General features: G+C 38.1%; 1 protein-coding gene across 8 annotated transcripts in view; it reads left to right on the top strand.

Annotated features, from left to right (window-relative positions):
* Positions 1-12,228, top strand: part of EBF1 (EBF transcription factor 1) — a 312,968-nt gene that overhangs the window by 18,993 nt on the left and 281,747 nt on the right. For all 8 annotated transcript variants that reach the window (XM_069953297.1, XM_069953328.1, XM_069953313.1 and 5 more), the window contains exon 5: positions 10,125-10,198. In XM_069953297.1, the coding sequence (XP_069809398.1) occupies positions 10,125-10,198 (74 nt within the window). The remainder of the gene's footprint in view (positions 1-10,124; positions 10,199-12,228) is intronic.

A 12,228-nucleotide genomic window follows, 5' to 3' on the forward strand; every position in this document is an offset into this window, starting at 1 on the left:
TTTTTGTTTTTTTTGTAATAAATCATTTTTCTTTTAATTATTATATTAATTGTTAATTGTTATATATAATTCATAAGATTAAATTATTCAACTTTTCAAATTTTTACATTTTTACATTTAGTTTCAGGCTCGATACATTCGAAAATTTTAATTTTTAATTTACGTTTGTTTGATTTTTTTCCAAATTCTGAAAAATAAAATATAGAAAATAGAAAAACTATTTTCATCCCCTTTCTATTGGAAAATCCTCCTTCTACACCCTTAATAGGTTGATTTTATTTGTTTTTGAAATTGTGTACAAAACAAACTAAAAATATAAAAAAACCCCACCAAAATAAAAACATTAAATAAATAAATAAATAAATAACTGTCACATGATGTTTTAAAAAACTCTGTGTCTTTTTATTAAATTTGCCTTGTTATTCGGCATTGCGGAATAGTTTGTAATTTTAGGTATATTTTATATATTTATTTGCTCACATACATTTCTAAGGCACAATGCAACCTAAGTAGTTTTTGACGGGAAACTTTGTCCACGTTTGGCCGGCCGCCCCGTAGCGAGCGCTGCTATGAACATCGGTATGGTTTCTACACCTAATATACTGGATGGTATGTGAAAGTAGCGATGAGAGCTGTGCTGATTCACATGTATTTTAATCTGCTCCTAATTTCCAATCTCTTGGGTCCTGTTTTCCACACTGGCTGCAATTTCTGTTTTCCAGCTGGTAATTCGATCGCTTGTATTTTCTAGCAGGATGCTGTCTGATAATGCAGAGTGTGGTTTGTTTCTCTTACAGCGGATGATGTCATTCCATTCTGTGCTAGCTTCGCTATGACATCACCTTACCAGGGTATTGCAGAATGGTCCTCAGGGGAGAGCCGGCTGCAAAAACCTGTGAGCTGTACGCTTTCATGATAATCATTGCAATTTAATGTGACTCTAATGAAAACCATTGCAGCTTAGAATTAAAGGTCCACCCGCTTTGCACAGTCTTCTACAGTTTTTAATTTAACATATGGTCGTAGTCATAAATTCGCAACGCTTTGGGGGTTGCTATTTTTGCTAAATCTTTTTTAACTTTTTTTATTTTTATATATATATATATATATATATATATATATATATATATATATATATATATATATACCCTTTACATATGACGTTTGGATCCTCTTATCAAGTGCCAGGGTGGTAGTTTTTTTTTTTTTTTTTAAATGTAATTTTATTGCAATTGCCATAAAGATTTGTAGTGTTTATAGAAGCAATGAAAGCTGTCGGGTGTATTATTATTATATTTCAGAAAGCTGAATAATGACTATTGTAGATGCAGTTACAGCTTCCTCAGGGGCTATTCAAATTAATAGGACCCATAAATGGTATTCACTAGACGTTATACAATTGCCTTGGTAACTGTAGCGCTCAACATCCCTGAATTTTTATACCTTAAAGGGGAAGTCCATCCAAATGCAAAAAGAAAGGGGGTAGAGGGAACATAATAATGAAGTGATACTTACCTGTCCTGTTGCCGCCGCTGTGCCATCAGTTCAATGTTGGTCTCCATTGTCCTGAATCTCCCAGTTCCTTTGTTGTCATGACCCAGAAGGAACTACCTGCTTAGCCAGTCAGTGACTGTGACCAGTAGCGGGTTATAACATGTCAGTTTTGGGTGGTAGCCCGGGGCCCTGAGCTCCTTGGGGGCTCTTGGCCACCCAAACAGACTTATACTTTCATTGGTGTATTGTCTCCTGGCTATAGTTCTGCCATTATTTGCAAATAATCATTGTTTTTTTACCTCGATTTTGCACAAATCAGGGCATCATGACATTATCTATCCTGTACTATATACACCACCTTAGTGCTGCCATAGTTACAGTGGGGTGGGGGGGCCCAGACTTGGTGAACAGCCCGGGGCCTATGGTAAAGTTAATCCGCCCCTGACTGTGACAGTGATTGGCATCAAAGATGGCAACTATGAGCGCTTGTGCTGTGGGAGCATTGGAATGGGTAAGTACCACTTCTTTATTATGTTCTAACTAGAGATGAGCGAACCTGGAGCATGCTCGAGTCGATCCGAACCCGAACTTTCCGCATTTGATTAGCGGTGGCTGCTGAACTTGGATAAAGCCCTAAGGCTATGTGGAAAACATGGATATAGTCATTGGCTGTATCCATGTTTTCCAGACAACCTTAGAGCTTTATCCAAGTTCAGCAGCCCCCGCTAATCAAATGCCAATCGTTCGGGTTCCGATCGACTTGAACCCGAACCCGGTTCGCTCATCTCTAGTTCTAACCCATCCCTGCCTGCCTTGTTTTTTTGTTTTTGTTTTTTCATTTGGCCAGAGTTCTTCTTTAAAGAGAACCTGTCACCATGAAAATTTAGTTTAACCTATCAGCATCATGTTAGGAGGAACTGAAAAGATTGATATATAGTTTTGTGTAAAAAGATTTAGCATAACTTGCAAAGTCTTGGGTGATATCTCTGCCGATTTTGGGTTTTAGGAGTCCAGGGGGTGGTCCTTATCAATGATTGACTTGTAATCTTTATGAGCATGCCTACAGAGACCACCCCCTGGACTCTTAAGCTTAGAATGAGCAGAGGTTTAAATAAATAAAATACCGTTTTAAATTTAAATATTAACCCACAAAACTGTGTTGATCTGCTTAGCTCCTCCTCCTTATAGCATTATTATATTGACAGATCTAAATGCTGTTTCAATGTGAGAGACTCCCTTTAAATTACAACGCTCTCATCTTCTCAAAAAAGCTATTTTATAATGTGATCATGAACACAAATAAGATGACACAGCTGTCTCAATAATACAATTCACTTGTTTTATCTCCTTGTAAAATAAATTAAAATTTTTGAAAATTTTAAAAACACATTAAAAACTTTACTTCAGAGGCATGTATAATCAAAATTGTGATGAAAAATTATTTTGACTTTTTTGAATGGACTCATAGGCCTTGGTGTATATTGGATATCTACTATCTTCTTCTTATTTCCGGTAACAGGAGGCTGTGTATCCCCTAATGAGCTGTAAGACGTGTCCATAGGTTACAAAGCCTGAATCCAGCTAATTGAGAAGCTTGAGCTAAACAACAGACATGTCTTGCAATTAAACTCGCACGTGACTAATCCTGTAGATCTGCAACTGTCTGTTATTGTATTCCTCCATTTTTTTGTAGCCTTTGCTTATACAAAAAGGTTCACGTTAGTCTTTTTGAGATGGGGTTGGCTCCATTTTTGGGCTGGTAGGGCAGGTGGTTACTAGAATCATGATTGAAACGTGGCTCCTCCACATTGGTGGTCAACAGGAAGCTGGCATTTATAGGAGCCCATTGGTTTCCCATTTAGGTACCGCCAATGTTCTAAATTACTAGATGTAGTAATATTATAGTAATATTATAGTTAACATTCATCTTTTTGAGATGGGATTAGCTCCATTTTTTTTTTTTGCTGGTAGGGCAGGTGGTTACTAGAATCAACAAGTATGATCGAAACATGGCTCCTCTACACTGGTGATCATTAGGAATCTGGTGTTTATAGGAGCTCATTGGTTTCCCATTTAGGTACCGCCAATTTTCTAAATTACTAGATGTAGGGTGATATAGTTAACATTCGTCTTTTTGAAATGGGATTGACTCGAATTATTTTTTGCTGGTAGGGCGGGTGGTTAATAGAATCAACAGTTAGGATCGAAACATGGCTCCTCTACATTGGTGGTGAATAGGAAGCTGGCATTTATAGGAGCCCATTGGTTTCCCATTTAGGTACCGCCAATGTTCTAGATTACTAGATGTAGGGTTATATTATAGTTAATATTCATGTTTTTGAGATGGGATTGGCTCAATTATTTTTGGCTGGTAGGGCAGGTGGTTACTAGGATGAACAGTCATGATCGAAACATGGCTCCTCCACATTGGTGGGCAACAAGAATCTGGCATTTATACTAGCCCAATGGTTTCCCAGTTAGGTACCACCAATTTTCTAGATTACTAGGTGTAGGGTGATAATATAGTTAACATTTGTCTTTTTGAGATAGGGTTGGCTGGAATTTTTGGGGGGCTGGTAGGGAATGTGGTTACTAGAATCAGCAGATACGATCGAAACATGGCTCCTTCACATTGGTGGTTAACAGGAATCTGGCGTTTATAGGAGCCCATTGGTTTCCAATTTAGGTACCACCAATGTTCTAGATTGATGTTGGGTGATATTATAGTGAACAGGAACCCATAGTTTGATCTTCTCGATAACTCCTACTTTAAGAGTCATCTAAGGGAAATATAGTATATATTCCAGTTGTGGTCGAGGGATTTTTTGATGTGTACAGCATTATGTAGTAAGGCAGGGATGGGGAACCATTGGCCTTTCAGCTGTTGCAAAACTACAATTCCCATCATGTCTGGACAGCCAAAGCTAAAGCTTTGGCTGTCCAGGCATGATGGGAATTGTAGTTTTACAATAGCTGGAGATCCAATGGTTCCCCATTGCTGTTGTATGGGGTTGTGCTGTTTTTGTTTGTACCATGTCATGCATACAGGGGCCCTGGAAGCTGAGATATAGGGCCTTGCCTGATGATTTCTCATCCGAAACATTTGTTATACCAACAAACAGCATCTCATATCTTAGCTTCCCGCATCTTTTCTGAAAAATCGGGGGCAAATAAGATATTGGGGTTTATTGGGAGAATAAAATCCTGATTTACCATAGTGTTCCCTCCATAAAACAGCTGTAAAGTATAAGCACATGGCCAAACTCCTCATATCTCAGCTTCCTGGATCCCTGGTGAGAATGGGGATGATAGGATGGTGGGGTTAACTGCAGTCACATCTTAACTTTCAAGTTTAGTTTTTTAACTCCTTTCATGCTGGTCTGGTGCTCGGTATGGAGTAGCAGTGAGATGTATGGGGAGGAAGTCTCCCTAGGGAAAACTGAGCGGAGCAGAGGGGTTACAGTTCTCTGCGGTAGAGAAGTATCATTGGGAGCTTTGAAGATCAGAGATATAGGAAGTTTATGCTGGCAGATATGGCCATAATACTTTTCCGAATGTCTTTCTGGAGATTCCAGTATTTTATGGCTGGAAATGTAGAGATGGAGTTATCACAGAATAATGCGCTGTGAGAACAGTCAGATGCAGAGAGGCTGATTGTATCATGTGCAGAAAATGCCGGCTGATGGAAGAAGAAACAGATTAAAGTGGAAAGAGACCCTCATTAGTCATAGCAGGGTTTATGTCATATCCATGACAGTCGGCGCTTTGCAGGCCTGGATTACACCAACCAACTATTGCATTTGCACAATAGTGTCGGCAGCACGTCCCCGCTCTAGCAGAAGAGCTCCGCTATATACAATCATGTTACCCTGTCATCTATTATAACTCTATTAATGGGAGCCTTGCATAAACACTTAAAGGTACAATTCATAAAGACTTAAAGGAACATTCCATTGCCTAATATGAAAAGAGTTTATAATTTATGTACTGCTTGTCAGTCCTGTCCTAGTGATGTAAAGGGTTTTCTGTACTGGAGAATGAAACAAGGACTATAGATCTATCTATCTATCTATCTATCTATCTATCTATCTATCTATCTATCTATCTATCTCCTATCTATCTATCTATCTATCTATCTATCTAGAATCTCTCTATATCTAGTTTCTGTCTTGTTTTTGACAATTCATAGAAAAGTAATCTAGAATCTGTCATTGTAGCTAGTTTCTTTTTTCCTTGTTTCCTGCTGCAATTACATTGATGAGGTCTGAGAACTGACTATCTACATTTCTTTTTTTTTCTTTTTTTTTTAATTTTTAAATCTTTCTTTCTGTCTGTGAACTTGGATCTATCTATCTATCTATCTATCTATCTATCTATCTATCTATCATATCCATTTACATATTTATATAGAGCCCTTCTTTCCATATAATATCTTCTTTTCTTTTTATAATTACATGGGTGAAGTATGAGTACAGATCTATCTATCTATCTATCTATCTATCTATTATCTATCTATCTATCTATCTATCTATCTATCTCCTATCTATCTATCTATCTATCTATCTTCTATCTATGTATCTATCTATCTATCTATCTATCTATCTATCTATCTATTTATTTATCTATCTATCTATTATCTACCTCTATATTATCTATCTATCTTGTATCTTCTATATATTATCTATCTCTCTAGCTAGCTATTATCTATCATCTATCTATCTATCTATCTATCTATCTCCTATCTATCTATCTATCTATCTATCTATCTATCTATATATCTATCTCCTATCTATCTATCCATCTATCTATCCATCTATCTATCAATTATCTATCTATCTATCTATCTATCTATTTATCTATCTATCTATCTATTATCTCTCTCTCTCATATACATATATATTTAAATTTCTATATGATATCCTCCTTTCTTAATTAATTATAATTACATGAAGTATGAGTACAGTATCTATCTATCTATCTATCTATCTATCTATCTATCTATCTATTATCTATCTATCTATCTATCTATCTATCTATCTATCTATCTATCTCCTATCTATCTCCTATCTATCTTCTATCTATATATCTATCTATCTATCTCCTATCTATCTATCTATCTATCTATCTATCTATCTATCTATCTATCTATCAATTATCTATCTATCTATCTATCTATCTCAAATCTATGGATCAATAGATCTATTTACATATCCATCTAGTATCCCTCTGTATTTCTTTCCCCTTCTCCTCTATTTTTCCAGCATTTGCCTCTTCCCACCATTCCCGCCATGTTATACAGGGAAGGAGCTGGGGAGCTCAGTCTGTCTGTATCATTACTTTTACAATAACCCTGACTTGATGTCTCCTTGTGAGCCTGTCTGACACTGTAATTCCATGATTTGCTATCATATAGCAAACATCCCACTATAAAGACACATGTGCCAGTCTGAGGCGGATCGGGTCTCCAGACGTGTTACAGGTTCATGTTTTTACCATGCTCTGATGTCTGAATTGAAAGGAAAATTGCACACGTCTTGTCGGTAGTCTGACTTGGCTCTGGGATCACGAGGTGTGAGCTACGTCGAGAAGCCATGACAGGAATGTCAGCGCTTTCACTCTCTGTCTGCTGCAGGTGCATTGTTCTCTCATAACAAATGTTTAATAAGATGCTTGCTGGGATTGTACGCTTAACATAGCGATCAAATGCCACTCGGCTTGGAAGAGAAATACCAATTATTAGCCTCTTGTAAGACGTTCAGATCTAGGCTGAACATTGAAGATGTTTCACTGTCAACCAATCTAAGAGGATGGTTCAGCTGACAATATCTCTTTAGTTAGTAAACCTTTGTTATAGTGTGTGTGCTTACTGAAGTAGTGCGGAGCAGCCTAGCTATGTTCACAGCTATTCCCCCATAGAGTAGTTAGGGAAGACAAATCAACCTCTGAGTGACAATTAACCACACCCATGTTATATGAAGCCACACCCACCCACAAAATTTTTTTAATTACTCTCCTCTCAGGCCTCATCTGATTTGAAGAGAATTCTTACCTCCGAACAATGTTTGTGTATACTTACTGAAGTAGTGTAGAGCGGCGGAGCTATGTTCACAGCTATTCCCCCATAGAGTAGTTAAGGAAGACAAATGAACCTCTGAGCGACAATTAACCACACCCATGTTATATGAAGCCACACCCATGTTATATGAAGCCACACCCACCCAATTTTTTAAAATCACTCTCCTCTTAGGCCTTATCCGATTTTAAGAGAATTCTTGCCTCCGAAAAATTATTTATGTATGCTTACTGAAGTAGTGTAGAGCGGCGGAGCTATGTTCACAGCTATTCCCCCATAGAGTAGTTAAGGAAGACAAATCAACCTCTGAGCGACAATTAACCACACCCATGTTATATAAAGCCACACCCACCCACAATTTTTTTTTTTAGCACTCTCCTCTGAAGTAGTGTAGAGTGGCAGAGCTATGTTCACTGCTATTCCCCCATAGAGTAGTTAGGGAAGACCTCTGAGTGACAATTAATCACACCCATTTTATATGAAGCCACACCTACCTACAAGAAAAATAAATCACTCTCCTATTAGGCCTCATCCAATTTCAAGAATTCTCTTCTCTGAAATATGATTAATGTCTCTATTTTTTAAGGCTCTGTAGTACTAGAAATCATTGAGGACATATGTGAACATATACAAGCATAAGAGTTGGGGTCAAGTGTCCCTCTTAAGGTCATGGAAATCTGAGTTTTCTGCAGTGTACATATTAGGCTGCTGACAGGGTCTTGTTTTTTATGATCTATGTTTTATTATATCTGTATGCCATAGACCCAGTGCTATAAAAATTAAAGGGATTTTGCGGCATAGTAAAAATATGTGTATTTTTTTTACATTTCTTAAGTATATACAGTATATGCTCATTCATCAGCATGTTTACAAGTCATTGCTCCTCAGCTGTGTGGCCAACAACGATGGAAGGACTACAAGAACATACCCCCCACCCCCCATTTACTCACCTGGCCCAGAGTAGTCCCCCCCCCGGCGTTTCTACATTCTCCCAGCTCCCTGGCAAAGAAGTGACATTGCTAATGTGCAGGGGACCTGGGAGATCGAACGCTGGGGGACAACACCTAGCCAGGTGAGTATGTGTATGGGAGGGGCTCAATGGCCCCTCCCAATTTTCCCATGGGAGCACCCATGTATGTTCGTAGCCATAGATAGGCCAACTTCCGCCTGGAGAGTGAACTTCACCACTTCTCCTCATGACAGGTACACTTTAAGGTACCCTCCTAACAAACAGAGATTGTTTAAAGCAGAGAACCCCTTTAAGTTCAAAGCAAACCTAAACCCCTGAGTAATCCTGAAAAGACATTTGCCGTTTTCCTAGTCGTTTGCGTTACCATACTGTATATCACCATGTTTTTTAGGTCTCCTATCCACCAAACCTAAGTTTATTTAGTGATTATTATAGCTTATAATTAGCTTTTTGATTTACATCCGCCTATAGCTGACCCACTTAATAATTGCCAATAAACTACATTCACCCACTTCAAAGACACAATGCATTGCCCTCCCCTGCTTCAGCGCTGAGTAGGGTCGTCCTTATCTAGTCCAATTTCTTTTAACTTTGCTGTGTTTGTTATAGGCTTTGATATATAACCATAATTGTTCTTTTTTTTTCCCCCTACCAGTCACTACTAACAATGCGAGAGGTTAAACGTCAGGCATTTCTATTTCTGGATTCCGCCATTAAACCAATTTTTTTTTTTTATTGCAACAATAACTTGTTTCTTTGAAACCCCCCCAAAAAGGGTACAAAAATATGTTTTTATTGTGTGGTGTGTAAATTAGACGGCTTGTTATTACATTGCGGCGACTGTAGCATTCAAGTGTTTCCTGTACTGCTCACAATTTCGCTTTAGAAACGGGTCTTAACAATATAAAAAGTTATTAAGGCCTTGTTTCCCTTTCTGGTGCCAGGGAACCAGGGAAAGATGAAAGCAAAGGAGTTGCTATGGTAACCAATCAGGAGGCTGCTTTCACTTTACAGCCTGCCTCAAAAAAATTAAAGCTGTAAGCTGATTGGTCACTGTATTACTTTTTTATGATTAACTTTATTAAAATGTGAACAATGAAGAGTTTATAATCATCACTGACTTTATAAAGTCTATTCTCATCATGTTTTTGTGCTACACGTTGCACAGAAACAGGACACAGTAAGGAAATGGATGGAACATAGTCACGATTAGACTATGCATAGCCCAATAAAAGGACCTACTGAGAAAATGACCGCTTATATGTTGGCATCCCTTTTTGACAAGGTGCCAATGTATACCTCCTAATCCTGACATGAATGAGGCCTGGCCTGTCTCTAAGTAAAGTATTAGTATTCACCATTAAAAAAATGTGTGGAAGCGTTGTCTCTATGTGATTCTATATGAATAATTTGACAACTGGGCGTCAACATTTGCTCATGTCAAGGGGGCGTGTCCATACTGACTCACTGTTCAATTAGTGCAAGATGTACTGGACTGTAGCCACATATATTAGGTATTTTACTAATGTGCTGACCTTAAGCTGAGGATGGGTTCACTTATTTTCCCACTGATTTCTCTCTGTGCAGGCTATCGTCTATGAAGGACAAGATAAGAACCCCGAAATGTGCCGCGTCCTCCTCACACACGAGATCATGTGCAGGTAACTATAACATCAATGTGATGGGGAGTCATGTCACATGCTGATTACCTTTTTTCCTTAGTTTTTTTTTTTTCATACTGTCTTTATTAGCATAATTCTGACTTTATTATTAGTATCTGTTGACACATGCCCTTAAGGTCATATTAAACCTCCTTCACTTATAGGTTCAAAAAGGCTTACCAAGGCTTTTTTTTTATGTCTAAGTGCAAATTAGAAATTGGTGCTAATTATGTATCAGAAAGCGTCAAAAAATATCAGATCCATCCCATCCAAAAATAATAAAAATAATGTTTATTTATATAGCGCCAACACTTTTCACAGCCTCAGAAAATCAGACATTACAGACTAATTATTCAAACATGGAGAGTGAAGGTTTCTTGAATTTCCAGTGCCCTTCTTACCTTTTCTCCATTTTTTTGTGCCCCAAAATCTAATAAAATAGGTAACATAGCCCTAATACAGTAATAGTACTTGCTATATTGTGCCCGCCTAATAGTGTTAGGGCCTCCTTTGTGCCTCCAGTCAGTATTATGTCCCCTCACTCAGTATAATGGCTACCCTTTCAGCCCCAATAGAGTAGTTTGCCAACTTTGAGCCCCACACAGAAGTTATCCCCCTTTGTGACTCCCCAAACAGTAGTTAGCCCCCACACAGAGTAGTTAGCCTCCTCATAGTGGTTTATCCCCTTTGTGGCCCCCCACACACAGTAGTTTAAGAGTGATGCCGCTCTCCTGTATGCCCTGTGATGTTGTGCTGATTGTAGCAGTGTGAGTTTTGTAGATCATCTTGCCCTGTGTGAGTTCACTAGTGCAAAAGATCCAGGACACTCATGTTGCTATGTTCACTCTAGCCTCTGTGTGTATAGAGGAGACAACTTAACCTAGTATGGCAAGAAAGAGCCCATGGGGTCCTGTAGCGTATGGGCCCAGTTGCAACTGTGACCTCTGAAACCATTATGACCAAGCTACTCTATCTATCTATCTATCTATCTATCTATCTATCTATCTATATTCAAAAATATAGGCAGCACTCCGTACCAATGAATGCGGTGCCTGCAGACGGGTCCCGGACTCCAGAACCAAAAATGACTAGTATAGAAAATACTCCGCAGCACTCCCATGTAGTTCAAAAAACGTGATGTGAATTTATTCCATCAAGTATCGATTCACAGCAAACAAAAAAATACACTGTGTTTGCTGTGAATCGATACTTGATGGAATAAATTCACATCACGTTTTTTGAACTACATGGGAGTGCTGCGGAGTATTTTCTATACTATCTATCTATCTATCTATCTATCTATATACAGGAGAAGGCCGCACTTCCGGATCTATGTAGCGGGTGCTGTACAGAGCAAGTCCCTTTGCTATCTATCTATCTATCTATCTATCTATCTATCTATCTCCTATCTATCTATCTATCTATCTATCTATCTATCTATCTATCTATCTATTATCTATCTATCTATCTATCTATCTATCTATTATCTATCTATAAATTATCTATCTACCTATCTATCTATCTATCTATCTATCTATCTATCTCCTATCTATCTATCTATCTATCTATCTATCTATCTATTTCCTATCAATTATCTATCTATAAATTATCTATCTATCTATCTATCTATCTATCTATCTATCTATCTATCTATCTATCTATCTATCTATCTATCCATCCATCCATCCATAAGTTTTCCTTTAATTTGCACCCACTTTCCCAGCCATATTGTGCACACTGAGGCAGAATACCCCTACACTTCCTATATCCAGTATTTAGAGCCGCTCACTTTAGCGCATACATAGATGGACAATAACAGTTTTGATTGACAGGCACTTAGCGCCCACTTCAGCTCGCACTCCCATCCGCCCACACTGAGGCATACTTTACTTTTTCCTACTGGTGTGGTTTGCAGTGTTTATCATCTTGTTGGGTTACTTTACCGATGGTATGGATTTTCCCTTTTATAAATACAAAGAAGAGAAAAGAAAAATCCACAGCTCACAGCGGGGGAATCATGAAGCTGTTGA

This window comes from Dendropsophus ebraccatus, chromosome 1 (genome assembly GCF_027789765.1).
Source record: "Dendropsophus ebraccatus isolate aDenEbr1 chromosome 1, aDenEbr1.pat, whole genome shotgun sequence".
Taxonomy (NCBI): Eukaryota; Metazoa; Chordata; class Amphibia; order Anura; family Hylidae; genus Dendropsophus; species Dendropsophus ebraccatus.